This window comes from Erythrolamprus reginae, chromosome 1, assembly GCF_031021105.1.
Source record: "Erythrolamprus reginae isolate rEryReg1 chromosome 1, rEryReg1.hap1, whole genome shotgun sequence".
Classification (NCBI taxonomy): domain Eukaryota; kingdom Metazoa; phylum Chordata; class Lepidosauria; order Squamata; family Dipsadidae; genus Erythrolamprus; species Erythrolamprus reginae.
This window is the reverse complement of record NC_091950.1, coordinates 118,679,713-118,697,369: the sequence shown is the minus strand read 5'-3', so window position 1 is coordinate 118,697,369 and position 17,657 is coordinate 118,679,713. Positions and strand designations below refer to the sequence as shown.

Genomic DNA, 17,657 nt, shown 5'->3' with positions numbered 1-17,657 from the left:
AATATTTTTTATTAAATTTCTTCATTAAAAAAACATATAACATACAATAAAAAACCCACATTACAATACACAAATACACATATATAAATAAAAAATAACAAAAAAACAACAAAAAAAACAAAAAAGAAAAAATACCTAATCACAACAAACACCTAAGAACAGTATATTAACTTATACTTATTTTGTACTTTGTGAGGAGAAAAAACTAAATCTTTTTCTTGTCTTATTATCAATAAGATATAGCTCCATTTCCTGGAATTAATATGTAATATTTCTTTCATCTGGCACTGAACATTTGACAGTTTTAATTTACAAATAATTTCTATTTCCTTCCCGCATTAAAGAGAAATTCCCATGTTACCAAAGATAAATTCTTAATTCACCAGAAAGACTCGAAAGAGGTGGCTGGAATCAACATTAAAGGAACATCACTGAAAACAAATGTTTGCTAGTTTACAGTGCATGAAAATAATCCTGTGTGATGGTCTGTGACTACTTTGGAGAGCTGTTTATTTTACATTTGCTGAATTGGAATAATCGCCACCAAATAAGAAAGAGGCGTTTAAACTAGTAACAAGAGTGAAAATTTCAATACAGGGATACAGGGATCTGGTACTCTGGCACTCCCTGCCTTTGTGGACTCCACAGTACACCACTGCCCATAGCACCCACCGCACTCCATGATCCCCAGTAGCTCTCTAGCTATGTCTGTCAGCCCACCTGGGGCCTCTGTCAGCTGTGGACCTGAGTTGCTCTTAGCTTGATCTGGCACCCTTTGACCTGCTCTGTCAGTCCTCCATTGACCTGTTTAATGCCTCCCCTCCTACGTAGTCTACTGACCTCTGTTGGCTCTGCCTTTTAGCAACCACTATACTAACCATGCTTCCTAGTGTATCTGCAGTACTGTTCTCTCTGCACTCCTTACTTGGGATTCCCACCTTTCCTCACTTAATGGCCTACATGGCCTGGGGTTACAATGGCATCCCGAACTGCCAGGATTGCTTTCATTAAGCAATGTAATCGTTTAACATAATGTTTTATGACTGTATTGCTTAGCAACAGCAATCCTGATCCCAATGGGGTTACCTTTGAAAAGTGTTCGGAAACTTCAGATCATGCAGAATGCAGCTGCGAGAGCAATATTGGGCTTCCCTAGGTATGCCCATGTTACACCAACACTCCGCAGTCTGCATTGGTTCCCGATCAGTTTCCGGTCACAATTCAAAGTGTTGGTTATGACCTATAAAGCTCTTCATGGCATCAGACCAGAATATCTCCCGGACCGCCTTCTGCCGCACGAATCCCAGCAACTGATTAGGTCCCACAGAGTTGGCCTTCTCCGGGTCCCGTCGACCAAACAATGTCGGTTGGTGGGACCCAGGGGAAGAGCCTTCTCTGCGGCGGCCCCGACCCTCTGGAACCAGCTCCCCCCAGAGATTAGAATTGTCCCCACCCTCCCTGCCTTTCGTAAACTCCTTAAAACCCACCTTTGTCGTCAGGCATGGGGGAACTGAGATATTCCTTCCCCCTCTCAGGCCTATACAATTTATGCATGATACGTTTGTATGTATGTTTGGTTTTAATAAGGGGCTTTAATCATTTTTAATATTAGATTTGTTTCATGTTGTTTTATTGTTGTTGTTACCGCCCAGAGTCTGCGGAGAGGGGCGGCATTCAAATCAAATCAAATCAAATCAAATCAATCAATAAATTGCTGATGTAACCCAGGAACTGCCTGAATTTCACAGACAGGTAAACTATCATATTGTATATATTTTTTTTGTTTTATGACTTGGATCTAAAAAAAGAGGGGGTAGGATCAAGCTTTTCTATTGTAAAAAAAAAAAGTCCAAAATATTCCATGTTTCCCCCAGTTTTTGTTGTTTATGCTGTTGTTTTCTTAGAGTTCTAAGAAACAATCCTATGAGACAGATTAGGTTGAAAGATAATGGCTGCCTCAAAATCATTCAATTAGTTTTATGGCCAAGTAGAGACTTTGAAACTGGATGTCCCAGGTGGACTCCAGAATTCTATTTACTACAGCCCATCTGGACTTAAATATCACTGTTGCTGTTTAATTCAGCAATCCATTTTTCAGCTAATAGAACAAACCTAAGCCCTTTGTTATAAAAGGATATAGTTGGCTCTACCATTGGAATTTTGATTTTATTTACCTGTTAAATTTATATCCCACCTTTCATACATTTACACATTTATACACTGTTTAGACAGCACTGCCTCTTCCTGTTTTCCCAATAACAAACTTAATAATAATAATAATAATAATAATAATAATAATAATAATAATAGTTGGAAGGAACCTTGGAAGTCTTCTAGTCCAACTCCCTGCTTGTGGGGTTTTTAAATGTAAATTATAATTTCATAAATGATAGTCTTCATTTTGAGATTTTACACTGATATTCTTTATTTTGTTTTAAAATAAAATACTTTTATTTAAGCATTTATGTAAACCAGTCCCCAAAATCTACAAATCCATGTACTTTAAATCTCCTGTAATTTCAGTCACAAAGGATACCAAGCAGAGACAGCTTCTAAACTCTCAGTTTCAATGAATTTCTATATTATCAAAAGAGTTGGTAACCAGTCAAACAGGTTCTTAGCCCCATCCAGTTCTCTTGTTGAATTTTCACTGTTGGATAGTAATGAATAATGTACACAGTAGTATCACTTTACATTCCAGCTGAATAGCAATATAATGCAATATGACTGAAAAATTCAACAACAAAGCAAATAAGTACAGCTGATCATTGGAAACATACTTAATCTCAGACTTAGCTGAAACGTCTGTAGAGTCAAGAGTGATAAGTGTGCTTATTTAAAGAAGAAGAAAACAATCCCATTGTTTTCCTACCTGTTGAAGCATCCCTTCTGTAGCATTAAGCTTCAGCTGGTGCCCTTCAAGGCAAACTTCTAAGTCTCGGATTTTTTCTCCTTGGGCTTCAACTTGGTCTGTGAGAACACTCACCTGTAATTTAAGGATAAGAATGATGTCGACTGTATCAATAGCAGCAACAGTGCAAAAGTAACATCATAAAAATAATAACACTTTCAGCAATCGGATCTCTTGTTTTGAACACAATCTACCGTTTTCCACTTAATTTTGTGTCTGAAGAAGGATTTGAATACATCTCCCCACAGGCCCATATCTATACATTGTCTTCCCTGTCATGTGCCTCTTAACCTTTCCTGCAAAAATTACAAACTGATTAACAGTTCAGCTATTTTAAAAAAACAATTTAATTTTCACCTTAAAAGTCGCTACAATGTAGTGACCAACAGAGGAAATGAATCAACAGAATTTTTTGTTAATTAAAAACAAAGGAAAAATGATCTGTTAAAAATTGACCTGAAGACCATGCAATAATATTTACACTAAACACTGCTTTGAAGGAAAAAGTCTTTGTAGAAACCCTGTTAATATTTTAAGCAGGCTTTGAGCAAAGTCTTTTCAGCTTTTGCCAATTTTCCCCTTAAAAGCAGGAAAAACACAAAGCAAAAAATCTTTCAGGAAGCTAACCAATAACCGTGCTTCTTACAAGAAAAGCTCACCTATCAAATAAAGCCTCTCTAACTTACATAACGTACTACACAAAAGACATGTCCTAGTACTGTCAGTGTGCTAGTTCTCACCAGTTCAAAGTATACAAGCTTGAACACGAATGGAGAATTTATGCAATGAAATTGCCATAAATGAGAGAATTATTGTTATGGAGATTTATAGAAAAACATTAAGAAATAAATTATTGCATCCTAAAAAAAATTATGAAATACAAATACATACACACACACATACATACACACATCTTTTGTAATACATCTGAATATTATAATAATCATATGATAAACGGAAATTTGCACCATTCACATTTCTTTTATCTTCATAAAACCTAAAATTTGGGATAAAATGATTGGAGATGTTCATGGATTTACTATCTCCTTCCTTCTTTTTGACAGGATTGGAACTATTAGAGAATGTGGGATCAATGACATACTTTTGTAATAATACATAATTATACATTGTGAATGCCAACATTGGTTACAGATTTTTTTCAGAAACTGTATCCACTCAGTTTAGGTTTTTTCCCATTAGTGTCCTTCAGCCTTCTTTAGCTTTACCTAACCATCACCATTGTTGACACAACAATGCCTGTACAATTTTAAAATATAATATATCTTCCTTTGTGTCACTTGTGGAAAGCCTGCTTTTGGTCTGAAAGAACATGGACTTTAAAAATTTTCAGTTGCAATCATAATACCATCTTTTTATTACTACATGTATTGTACTATAGGTACAAACATTCAGTCATTTCACAACCGGTGAGTAAAAATAATGCAATCGATTTTATAGGACTGAAAATACTGTATTTCTAATAATACCCCTAATTAATAATAATTAGATCCATTATAAAATCTGTTGCATTAGCATAATGGTGTAAGCTATTGCAAAATAATTGAATCAATTATTATTTGCAGCACAAATTACTTTTGCAAATAATGTCATATTTCAACATGATGCCCTATTAAGGCAATGCCTCATAAAAGAAGCATTAATGAGTTGCACCTGCTTTTCTGAATGCGAAATAGATACTAGAGCAGGAAATAGATATACAACTCACAAAAATTATTCTAATTACATCATCATCTTCAATTAACTATCATGAACAATTTAAGACCAATGGAAGGATAAATGACCACAGTCATGAAAATAATAGGGACATGGCTTTGTTTCAAGATTACCTTGTGGCCTAGTTTAAGAAGTGCAGTTCTATCATGGAACATACATACTCCAAATATATTACCATATAGATCTGGCCTTTTCGTCCTCCTACTAAACACTGACAACTTCAACATTATTTTTGTCTGTGAAACATGGCTAAATGCATTCCTCCCTGACTCCATCAGTCTGCGGAGAGGGGCGGCATACAAATTTAATAAATAATAATAAATAATAGTAATAATAAGAAACTACCTTGTCTTCCGTTCCAACCGTGAAACCTGCAGAGGAGGCGGAGTAGCTATATTCTACAAAAAGACACTAAATCTAAATAATATCCAAGTTACATATGATCTCATCCTTCCTAAAACCATCATCTGTGATCTGACCTTAAATACAACACTTCGCTTCCTACTTTGTTACTACAACAATGACATTGCACATGTGAACAAATTAACCTCACTGCTAACATTGGCAGCCTTCTGCCCATACCCTCTTATTTTTCTTGGAGACTTCAATCTATCTCTCGTTAACTGGACCCTAAACGAATGCATGACTGAACCTATCCATACAACCCTATACAACACCGTTACCAATCTGGGATTCGACCAACTAGTAACGAACAATATTAGACTCAACAACTGCCTTGACCTCATATTCTGCAACAGCCAAAGCACAATTTATGGACTACAAATAAAAGAACCTTTTTCCACAGTGACCACAGCATGATAGACTTAGACCTCAATCTACACCCTTACACGAATCATCTTACTAATGGGACACCCAAGTACAACTTAAAAAAAACCAACTATGAACTCATAGACACCGACCTCTCAACTGTTGACTGGCAAACTCTATTCTCTGGCTGCAACACTACTGATGACCTCTAATAACCACTATAACCAAGAAAAAGAAACTATCCTTATCAATAAGGAAGCTACAATCCAAAAAAAAATCCCTCTGGCAAAAAAACAAGCAGGCTATTTAGCTAACCTCAAAAACTGCTACAAAAATATATGCCACCAAATAAAGAAGGAATGTTTCAACTATCCCAGCAAACAAGAGGAAAACCTTCTGTGCACAAAATCCAACCGCACCTTCTACAATTTCGTAAATAACAAACTCAAAGACTCGAGACCTCTCCCACCCATAAAATACCCAACAACAAAGAATGCTACGATGAAACAAAGCTAACCTCTTCAACACATTCTTTGGCTCAGTCTTTGCAAACAGCAACGGCTCATACCCAAAATTCCCTAGACGTACGACAAATACTCACAATGACTTAACACAAATAGACTTCACTGAAGACAACGTTGAAAAAGCATTGCAAAGCCTAAAACCTTCTCTGTCAATTGGACCTGATGGACTATGTGCATACTATCTAAAAAAGCTCTCCACAGCATAGCTGAATCACTAAGCATAATCTATGAAAAATCCTACAGGACCAGTTCCCTACCAAACCTATTGTCACTAGCCACAGTCATCCCCATCAACAGTTTATTTCATAAACTGTTTTCATAAGTCATTCCAAACTGATTTCCAGGACTTTATTGAAAGTCAAGGCCCAGTAGATAGCTGGATTTGATGGTTTGTGTTTTTGCTTATTTTCTATTGCTGCTTTGAACAATGCCACGGGAGTATCTTGGGAAGAATGCTCCTAGGACTGGCATGGGAAATAGCCATTCATTTCCTAGGGTTGATAATAAACTAACACAAGCAATACAATCATTTTGCTAAAAGGACAATCCAGCCAGGTCATTTTCCTCTCACATCCTTGTAACTATAGTGTGGTAGACTAATCCATGATTATAGCAGAAATCCTGCAAACAGAAAATGGAAGTTCTCATTTATTGTTCCTTTCGCAATGATTAGTTTGGCAAGATGAATTAGCATGGAATCTTTTCATGTAGGAAATTGATTTTACACAAGGACACAAAAGACTGCACGGATAACAGAACTTACATTGACTTGTACATATGTATGCCTCTTAAAATTATTTTAAATTGCTCTAAAAAGAATGACGTGGTTTAATCATTCTACAAGCCTAAACTTCTTTTATATGTAGCAGCTAAGTGATTCATCTTCTGTAAAAAGTAGGAGATACTGTATCTGAAGAAAATGAATATGAAATTATTTTTGACGCCACCATGACTATTAAATGAATCAATGTATTTCATACTTTTTAATAAATGGTGGCTGCATCTAGCTGATCTTGGCTAATCTCGAAAAAGCAGAAGTGGATCTGGTCAGTACCTGGGTGGGGAAAACTTGGGAAATCCCAGGATTGGAGGAAATCGGAAAGTTTTAAAAAGTTCTGGAAGAAGCAGTGGTCAATTACTTCAAAAATATTGTCAAGAAAATCCCATGGCTGTGTCTCTATAGTTACTAGGAGGAAGACTTTGTTATGGCATCATTAATGCGAGGTTATGTAAATTTCATACCTGCAATATGAGAGATTCTTTATCACCTTCTAATCTTGTCAGACGTTCTTGATACGTCTCATTACTGGTAGAAGTATGATGATTCACCTGAGACTGAAAAGAAAAACAAGTTTAGAACACAAGTAACAGAAACATAATTATTATATGTAATTAATCTAGTTATTCCAAGTTTAATGAATGTAATTATTGTAAAGCTAGAGCTTCCCATTAGTAGAAACTAGAGAGAGAGAGAGAGAGAAAGTGGTGTAGAAAGGATGCAACAAGGCTTTCTTTGTGTGTGTGTGCAGTTGTTCTACCTTATTCACAGAATCTTATATAGGATCCAAATAAGCAAACGTCAGACTAGACCAGCCATAGGAAAGACATGGAGAAAAGTTTAAAACAAGCTCAGGTCATTTTTAGGATTTTGCTGTTGATGGATAACTCATGCCCGAACCAGAGGATTGTTAGTTACACCTTTCAGTTAAAAAAAGATTAACTTGCTTTAAAATAAGCCTGGAATGGGTGGGAACAAAGAATACAAGGTGTGTCCTAGTGAATGAAAGGAAGTTTGAATCATCACATTTCTCTCTCAAATCACAGGCAAACTTAAGCAAAATATAGTTGTTAGGAGTACTTTTGTTATCAACCTAGTTGCCATGAACAGAGGTATGAATAATGGCCATTAATTTACAATTAGTCCTCAAGCCCAAAATTTCAACTGCTAAGTGAGACATTTGTTAAGTGAGCTTTACCCCATTTTACAACTTTTGTTGCCATAATTGTTAAGTAAATCACTCAGTTGTTAAATTAGTAACCCGGTTGGTTAAGTGAATCTGGATTCTCCATTGACTTTGCCTGTCAGAAAGTCACAAAAAGGGATCACATGACCCCAAGACATTGTAGCCGTCATGAGTCAGTTGCCAGCACCTGAATTTTGATGACATGACCGCTGAAATTCTCTAATGATCAGAAGTCACTTTTTTCAGGGATGTTGTAACTTTGAACAGTCATTAAATGAACGGTTTCAAGTCGAGGACTAACTATACTGCTCCACAGCTCCTGGACATTGGATCTAACTGGGATACAAAATGCCAAGATGTCAAGCTCAACAAGCAATTCAAAGTGTTGGTTATGACCTATAAAGCTCTACATAGCATCGGACCAGATTACTTATGGGACCGCCTCCAGCCACATGAGTTCCAGCGACCGGTTAGATCCCACAAAGTCGGCCTTCTCTAGATCCCATCAACTAGCCAATTTGTCGTTTGGCGGGGCCTAGGGGAAGAGCCTTCTCTGTGGGGACTCCAGCCCTCTAGAATCAGCTCCCCCCAGAGATCCATATTGCCCCAACCCTCCTCACCTTCCATAAGAGCCTGAAGACTCTTCTATGCCGCCAGGCTTGGGGTTATTAGACTCTAGCCTCCTGACTGGTGAATGCTATGTATGTTTGTGGTCTGAGTGGGAATGCCTGATTTTTAATAATTGGGGATTTTAGATTAATTGAACTTAGGACATTGCATTACAGTGGTCCCTCGACTTGCGCGTTCTCGATTAGCGCGAAACGCTGCAACGCGGTTTTTCAAAAAATATTATTTAAAAAATAAAATATTAAAATATTATTTTTTAAAAAAATTTTTTTTTAAAAAATTTTTTTTTAAAAAAAAATAATTTTTTTTTATTCTGTTCCCTGAATGGAGACCGCTGGCCGCTCAATCGGGCCGGCAGGGAACAGAATGGAGCCTTCCGCGGCGGGGCTGGGGGAGCCGAGCCCAGCCCCGTGACATTCGCTTTCCTGCCACCCGCAGCCGAGTGATCGTGGGCTCCTTCGCAACCTCAGAGAGCTTCCTGGTTTTCGTGAGCTTTCATGCCCAGGAAGCTCTCCGAGGTTGCGAAGGAGCCCAGGATCACTCGGCTGCAGGAAAGCGAATGTCACGGGGCTGGGCTCGGCTCCCCCAGCCCCGCCGCGGAAGGCTCCATTCTGTTCCCTGAATGGAGACCGCCGGCCGCTCAATCGGGCCGGCAGGGAACAGAATGGAGCGTTCCGCGGCGGGGCTGCTATGGGGGGGGAGACGAGCCCAGCCCCGTGACATTCGTTTTCCTGCCGCCGGCAGCCGAGTGATCCTGGGCTCCTTCGCAACCTCGGAGAGCTTCCTGGGCATGAAAGCTCACGAAAACCAGGAAGCTCTCTGAGGTTGCGAAGGAGCCCACGATCACTCGGCTGCAAGCGGGAGGAAGGCGAATCCCACGGGGCTGGGCTCGGTTATCCCCCCGGCTCCCCTCCTACCAGCCCCGCCGCGGAAGGCTCCATTCTGTTCCCTGAATGGAGACCGCGGGCCGCTCAATCGGGCCGGCAGGGAACAGAATGGAGCGTTCCGCGGCGGGGCTGGGGGAGCCGAGCCCAGCCCCGTGACATTCGCTTTCCTGCCACCCGATTGAGCGGCCCGCGGTCTCCATTCAGGGAACAGAATGGAGCCTTCCGCGGCGGGGCTGGTAGGAGGGGAGCCGGGGGGATAACCGAGCCCAGCCCCGTGGGATTCGCCTTCCTCCCGCTTGTAGCCGAGTGATCGTGGGCTCCTTCGCAACCTCAGAGAGCTTCCTGGTTTTCGTGAGCTTTCATGCCCAGGAAGCTCTCCGAGGTTGCGAAGGTTACATCTTCCGCTGCCAGCCAGGCCATGCTGGCGGCAGCGGAACAATCGCTGGCTGTCAACTTTTCTTTTTAAAACTGGGCAGGAGCTGACTTGCCTCCCCAGTGCTAAAAAGAAAAGTTGACAGCCAGCGCTGCGAAACCGCCGAAACCGGAAGGGGCGAGGTGGGGGAGAACGGGAGGCTCAGCATTCCGTCAGCCGCAGCGCTGGCTGTCAATTTTTCTTTTTAAAACTGGGCAGGAGCTGACTTGCCTCCCCAGTGCTAAAAAGAAAAGTTGACAGCCAGCGCTGCGACTGACGGAATGCTGAGCCTCCCGTTCTCCCCCACCTCGCCCCTTCCGGTTTCGGCGTTCGGCAACGGAGTCCGGCGCTGGGGCCATGCGGGGCCGCTCATCCAGGGGGGCGTGGACTGGCAAGCGGCAAGTGATCTGGCGGGAAGACCAAGGGAAGGTTCCTTCAGCCGCCCAACACCTGATCCGCTCCGCAGCGCGGCAGCAGCGAGGAGCCGAAGATGGGGTTTCCCCTTTGCCTTTACCCCATCTTCGGCTCCTCGCTGCTTCCGCGCTGCGGAGCAGATCAGCTGTTGAGCGGCTGAAGGAATCTTCCCTTGGTCTTCCCCGCCGCCCACACGCAAACTCCACCATCTGCGCATGTGCGGCCATGAAAAAAATGGCGCACATGCGCAGATGGTGGTTTTACTTCCGCATCCAGTATAACGCGGAAATCGGTTAGCGCGGGAGGTCTTGGAACGTAACCCCCGCGCTAATCGAGAGATCACTGTATATTGTTTTCTTTTATATGCGGTAAGCCACCCCTAATCCTTGGAGAGGGCCTATAAATCCAAATAATGATAATGATGATAATAATAATAATAATAAGAAGAAGAAGAAGAAGAAGAACAACAACAACAACAACAACAACTTTCTCAAAGCTAGCAATGGAGCAAATGGAGGCATGTTATTCTGCAGAAGTTCTCAAATCAGTATAATAAAAATCAACTCCAGTTCCTGATCTATTTTACAGTTGGCATTTGAATAATGACTTCTTCTTCTAGAACAAAACAGAATTTATAAAGAAATCCTTAGTTAAAGTTCCTGAGTGAAGCAAAATTTTATGTGTCCAAGTAGCCACTACAAAGACTGATTCCTCCCAGCTTTGGACCGGTTCTACGGAATCAGTAGTAACTTGACAGCCTGGGTTGCTGGAACCGGCATCAACCCAGGCTTGCCAACCCACAAGCCAAATCTCTTGGAGGTGTCATAGGCACCACCAGTAGTGAGTTCCTACTAGAACGGATAAGAATGCCACACCGGTAGCAAAAGTTGAGCAGTGCGCACAGCTGTGGGTGTCTTGTGTGTGCGCACATGTGTCCCAGTGTGGTTTTGCTTTTGTGTATGTGCAGGAAGCAAATTCTTGCGAGGGGATGCGTGCATGTGAGATTTTGGTGATTTTTTGCTTCTGCGCATACACGGAAGCAAAAACAATTGCCAAAACTTCTCTCGCACACATCCCCTTGCGAGGTTTTGCTTCCAAGCTGGGATGCACATGCACGCACACAAGACACCCAAAGCTGCGTGCTCAGCACACCGATATCAGTGGTAAGAGCAATCCGCCCTTGGGCACCCCCACCTTGTTTTTGGCTTCTGCGCATGTACAGAAGCATTTTTAAAGTACTGCGAATGCACACACAAAGTATATGTGGGTATGCAATGTACACATGCGTGGTGTGCAACACGCCCAAGCAAACCAGCAGCGGGAAAAACCAGAACCCACACTTGAACCACTATATCCAAGTTCCTCCATGACATTCTGAAATTATACTAGAAAACTACAGTTCCGTGGAAAAAGCCCATTTTACTCCAGCATTTTATTTCACACATTGGCCTCTAGGATGGCCACAAATAGAAGACATCTTCTTCTCCCAATACTGTTTTCTCTATAGCTGGATGTCTGTACTCTGCAATCTGGTTAGTAATCTTGAATTTCAAGACTCTTAGACTTCGAAAGCTCTAGCCTCTGTAAATTTATCCTGCATCCTCTTATTTAAAAGATACCATCAGGACCTATGATAACTAATTCCACAAATTTGTTATGTACTATGTGAAGGAGTGCTTTCTTTTTGCTTATCCTAAATCTCTTTCAAATCAGGTTTATTTATTGTATGGTTCTTGATCAAATTTCTTCATGCCCATGTTCCCTCAGTCTCTCTTTTTCCAAACTAAAGGTGTAATTCTTTCCAAATATGATGAACAGAACACTATACAATTTTTCAAATGCAGCCTTTCCATAGATTTATGCAGTAGTAATTACAATGCCATGGCTTATTTTTGATCCTTTAAAAAAAAAAATCATTCAATCTTCACAAACTTCACAAATAGTATTGGGAACATCTGCCCGCACTTACTTGAAAGTACAGTCAATGAAAATTCAAACATCTTGCTATCAAGAAAAATGCTCTATAATGTTTTCAACTTCTAATTTCAAGCCAGCTAGAGGCTTGACTACATGTTGAGCTTTATAATAAATCAGAAATATCCTAATTAGGCAAGCCTAAGAGATTAAAAACCAAATTCTTTATAATGAACAGGCAAATGTGGTAACTGGAACAACAGGTGCATTTTGAATGCTGTGATACATTTTCCTTAGCTCATTTTGTTCTGGGAAAATAAATTCATTCTTCATTAAGCCATAAATAGATAAAGTATTACAATGCTTCCTACTCTCATTTAAGCTTTAAAATATCCCAGACTGAAACCACATTAGCTAATATCCACATGAGATGAAGTAATCAGGGAGAAAAACATCAGCTCTGCCAAAGCATCAGCTACTACCGGCCTTAATAAAAATAGACAAACATAGTCCAGACAAGTTCATCTATTAAGTAAACAGCTGCCCTGCTTCAGTCTTAAAAGTATGCAAAGATCTATAGCTAATGACAAGAAAAAATATAGAGGCACACCCCAAAGGTGTATGCGTGTGGATGAAGCTTGAAGCAAACAATCAAGATTGTACAAGAAAAAATATCTTGTGGCCAATCAACTTAAGATAATTATGAAATTTTTGCAGCATCTGGTTGTTACATGTTCATGTTTTAAAGTGCTGGTAACTGCTTACTGCTTATATTTAAAAGAATGTTATTTTCTTAGAGTGGACATCTTCTTTAAGCTACACATTATTCTAAGCTAACTCAAAATGTTTCCCAGAGGATTGCAGAGTTGCAGGAAGTTCAGAAGAGAGGGAAAACAGATGGAACTGTCATACCAGGCTTGAATTGGAATAAAGTTTACATCAGAAGAAAATGCAAAATGGAGAGATTAGGCGTTGATTGCTTACCTGAACGCCTCTTCTCGTACGGTGAGCGGGTACAGCAGTCACATGGGTTGCTCATGTCCAATCCGGTGGAACTGAGCCTAGTATTAAAAAAGCTTGCCGGATCCGCCCCTTCCCCAGAATTCGCGAATCCATAGACTAGGCTCAGTTGTGAAGCTCTGTAGTGTTCAACTCTCATTGTTAGAGGAAGAAAGAGATAGAAAGGTAAAGAAGACACATACAAGGGCGGGAAGTGACTGCTGTACCCGCTCACCGTACGAGAAGAGGCGTTCAGGTAAGCAATCAACGCCTATTCTCCGTACTGAAGGAGCGGGTCCAGCAGTCACATGGGACATACCCAATAGATGGTCCCTAGGGTGGGATTAGCTTGCTATCGTGTGAGATAACGGATTGGAGTACCCTTCTGCCGAAGGCAGCGTCCGCTGAAGCGTAAGAATCAATTTTGTAGTGCCTGATGAAGGAATTTGGCGAGGCCCAAGTGGCTGCTTTGCAGACCTCCTCCAACGGGGCTTGAGTCGCCCAAGCGGCCGAGGTGGCTGCGCTCCTGGTGGAATGCGCAGTGATGTTCCTTGGAACTGAGAGGGAGGCCGACTCATAGGCCTTAGATATAGTCCCTCTGATCCAACGGCCTATTACTGTTGAAGACACTTTGGCCCCCATGACTCTGGGATGATAGGCTACAAAAAGTGCTTCTGACCTCCGAAAGGGTCCTGTGCGTTGGATATATATTCTCAGCGCTCTGGTGAGATCCAGGGTGTGCCATCTAATTGCCAAGGGATGGTCTCGTTGGAGGCAGAAGGAAGGTAGGACAATATCCTGAGATCTGTGGAACATGGAACTGACCTTGGGTAAGAAGGTGGGGTCCAGTCGCAAGACTACCTTGTCCTGATGGAATTGACAAAGGTCCTGCCTGATTGAGAGGGCAGCCAGCTCCGAAATGCGTCGGGCAGAGGTAATAGCCACCAGGAAGGCTACCTTAAAGGATAGGTACCTGAGGGACGCCGATTTTAGGGGTTCGTATGGTGCCTGCGTGAGGGAGTGGAGAACCCGTGGCAAGTCCCAGGATGAATACCTGTGGACCTTGGAAGGTCTGAGGTTGGCTATGCCCTTGAGGAATTCCTGAACTTCAGGGAAGGATCAGAGAGGCTGTCTGCGGGGGCCCCCTAGGACAGATGAAATGGCTGCCAGATGACGCCGGAGGGTGCTGGTGGAGAGTCCTTTATGGAAACCTTGCATAAGGAAGGAAATAATTCTGTGTATGGGGATGCACAGAGGGGAGAGACCTTCCTGAAGACACCACTGGTGAAACTTGGACCACGTGTGGTCGTAGATTCGATTGGTCGAGCCCCTTCTGGCCTTTAGAATGACCTCCACTGAATCGGGGTCATGCCCACGCAGTTCTAAATCTCTCCTGATAACAGCCAGGCGGTGAGGTGGAACCACTCCGGGTCTGGATGGAAAGAGGCCCCCTGCCGCAGCATATCCCCCGAAACGGGGAGTCGCCAAGGGTCCTGGACGGACAGCTGTTGGAGATCTGCGAACCAGGGCCGGCGGGGCCAATGAGGGGCGATTAAGATTACTCGGGCCCTCTCGGTGAGGACCTTGTGAATCACGTCCGGGAGGATTGGAATTGGAGGAAATGCATAGAGTAGGCCTGGAGGCCATGGACTCCGGAGGGCATTGATCGCTTCCGCTCCCGGGGATGGAAATCTGGAATAGAAGCGAGGGAGTTGGGCGTTTGCATTGGTCGCGAAGAGATCCAGGACTGGTAGGCCGAATCTGAGGGTGATTTGATGGAACAGGTCTTGATGGAGGTTCCACTCTCCTGGGTCTATCGTTGCTCGGGATAGCCAATCCGCCTGGATGTTGAGACTCCCCGAGATGTGATCGGCTAGGAGCGACTGGAGATGTTTTTCCGCCCAAAGGCCCAGCTTGAGGGCCTCCCTCATGAGAGCCTTGGATCTCGTGCCCCCTTGCCTGCAGATATGGCTTTTTGTGGCAATGTTGTCGGTGAGAATGAGGACGTGCCGGTTGGGGATGCGAGAAGAGAAATGCTTCAGAGCCAGGGAGACGGCTCTTAACTCTAGCCAATTTATTGGCCTGGAAGCTTCCTCCGGGGACCACGTGCCCTGGGCTATCATCCCCTGGGCGTGGGCGCCCCATCCCGATAGACTGGCATCTGTGGTGATGACAAATTGATCCGGGCACCTGAACGGGGATCCTCTGTCCATGGCCGGAGACTTCCACCACTTGAAGGATCTGCGAACACTCAGTGGAATGACGATGCGTCGATTTGAGTTGCTGTGCCCCGATCTCTGAAAAGGCAACAGAAGCCACTGGAGTTCCCTAGCATGAAGGCGAGCCCAGGGAATGATGCCTATGCATGACACCATCTTCCCCAAAAGGGAAGATAGAGTAACTATGGATACTGAAGGATTAGATAAAATGTTAGAAATTAACTCCACAATACTGAGTTTTCTCTCGGGAGAGAGAAAAACCTGGGAAGATTTTGAATCAATAATGGCTCCCAGGTGAGGAATGGAAGTGGAAGGTTGGAGGTGACTTTTTTCAAAGTTGATGGAAAACCCATGGTCCTGAAGGACTGACATGGTGACAGAAAGGTCTGATTTCACTCTCTCTAGGGAGTTCCCATGAATTAAAATATCATCAAGATAACATAAAATGTGGATGGGAGACGCCCGGATATAGGCCGCCAGGGACCCCAAGAGCTTGTGAAGACCCGAGGGGCCGAGGAAAGGCCAAATGGCATCGCCCTATACTGGAAATGCCTGCCTTGAAAGGAAAAACGTAAAAATTTTCTGTGGCATTTGGCTATAGGAATGTGAAGGTAGGCCTCAGTGAGGTCTAAGGAGACCATGAAATCTCCCGAGTGAATGGCGGCCAAAATAGAAGACAAGGAGTGCATTTTAAACTTCCTATATTTGATGAATAGGTTTAGTTTCTTTAAATCCAAAATAGCTCTCCAACCTCCGGAGGACTTTGGAACCATAAATAGGATGGAGTAAAAACCTAGGCCCTTCTGACCGGAAGGGACCGGCTGAATGGCTCTAATGGACAATAGATGAGAAATGGCCTCCTCCATACGGTTACAATCTGAGGATGACCTGGGCGAAGGGCAGGAAATAAAACGTTTAGGGGGAGGAGAAATAAATTCTAAAAGAAGGCCTGTTTGAACAGTGTCAATGACCCAAGGGTCCTTGGAGGTGAGACGCCAATTTGCAGCGAAATGAGCTAGGCGACCCCCTATGGGAATGGAGGAAAGGTTACCATCTAGGTTTTTTTGAAGCCCTGTTAGAGGCAGCTCCCCTTTGGAAACGAAAACCCCTACCCCTGGAGTTCCTACCTTGGGAACGAAAGCGGGGGGAATACTGACCTGGAGATCTCTGATAGGAAGCCGCTTGATCTTGCTGGCGCCCTGGGCGACGAAAGGACTGCGTTTTAGTAACCTTTTTTGTGGTTGGACCCAAAACCTTCTTCTTGTCTGTGGTCTCCGTGAGGAGAGGATCCAGAAGATCACCGAAGAGAAGGTCGCGCTTTAAGGGGCCCTGGGATAACTGCCACTTTTGGCGAACTCCCGCTTGCCAAGGGCGAATCCATAGGAGTCTTCTTGCCGTTGTAGAGGCTGCAATAGACTTAGCAGAAAATCTAGTAGATTGTAAGGTGGCATCAGCCACGTACTGGGCAGCTGCAAAGACCTTGTTGAAGTCTTGTTGACCTCTCAAGTCATCTGGAGGAATGTGCTGTTGAAGTTGGCGAAGCCACAGCAGCATGGCTCTGGAGAAGAAGGAGGCTGCTGCAGAACTTTTAATGGCCCAGGAATCAGCGGAGAATCCTCTTTTGAGCATTTGCTCGATGCGCTTGTCCTCTGGACGGAGGACTTCCTCCGCCTCGCCTGGCACAGCCGCTGCCGAGTGAAGAATTTTGACAGGTTCATCTGGTTTGGGAAAAGATAGAAGCTCTTCATAGGAAGAGGAGAGTTTATACAACTTTCTGTCCTTGGTAGAGGGATTAAGGCCAGAGGCTGGAAAATCCCACTGTTTAAGTAAGGCATCTTTAAATAATTTAGGCATAGGGATTACCTCGTTATCCTCCTGTTCCTCTGTGAAGTAAGGTAAATTCTCCTCCGGGGGATCAGTGGAAGTGGAGGCTTGTTTCTCCTGGGCCGCTAATCCCGTAGAAATTCTAGCTTTGAGGAGGAGAGATTTGAATAGTTGAGAAGGGAAAATAGTAATAGGAGGAGGGACCTTTATTTGGGATTCCTCATCCTCTGATAAGCCCTGGAAAGGGTCTTCATCCTCCTCTACATCCTCATATTCATCTTGGGAGGACTCTGAGTCATCCTGAATAGGAGCTCTGACCGCTGGGGAAGAACCCAAGGGGCGGGAGGAACGAGAAGGAGGAAGAGGTAAAGGAAGCTCATTGATGGAGGAGAGTTTGGCATCAATGGCTTTGGACAACACAGCAAAAATAGATTGGAACTCAGGAGGTAAACTGGAAATA

The 17,657-nt window shown here is 43.1% G+C and overlaps 1 protein-coding gene across 22 annotated transcripts in view; it reads right to left on the bottom strand.

Annotated features, from left to right (window-relative positions):
• PPFIBP2 (PPFIA binding protein 2) overlaps positions 1-17,657 on the bottom strand; it is a 159,898-nt gene that overhangs the window by 62,674 nt on the left and 79,567 nt on the right. For all 22 annotated transcript variants that reach the window (XM_070762494.1, XM_070762528.1, XM_070762537.1 and 19 more), the window contains 2 exons: positions 7,180-7,272; positions 2,873-2,986 (listed from right to left, as the gene is read on the bottom strand). In XM_070762494.1, the coding sequence (XP_070618595.1) occupies positions 2,873-2,986; positions 7,180-7,272 (207 nt within the window). The remainder of the gene's footprint in view (positions 1-2,872; positions 2,987-7,179; positions 7,273-17,657) is intronic.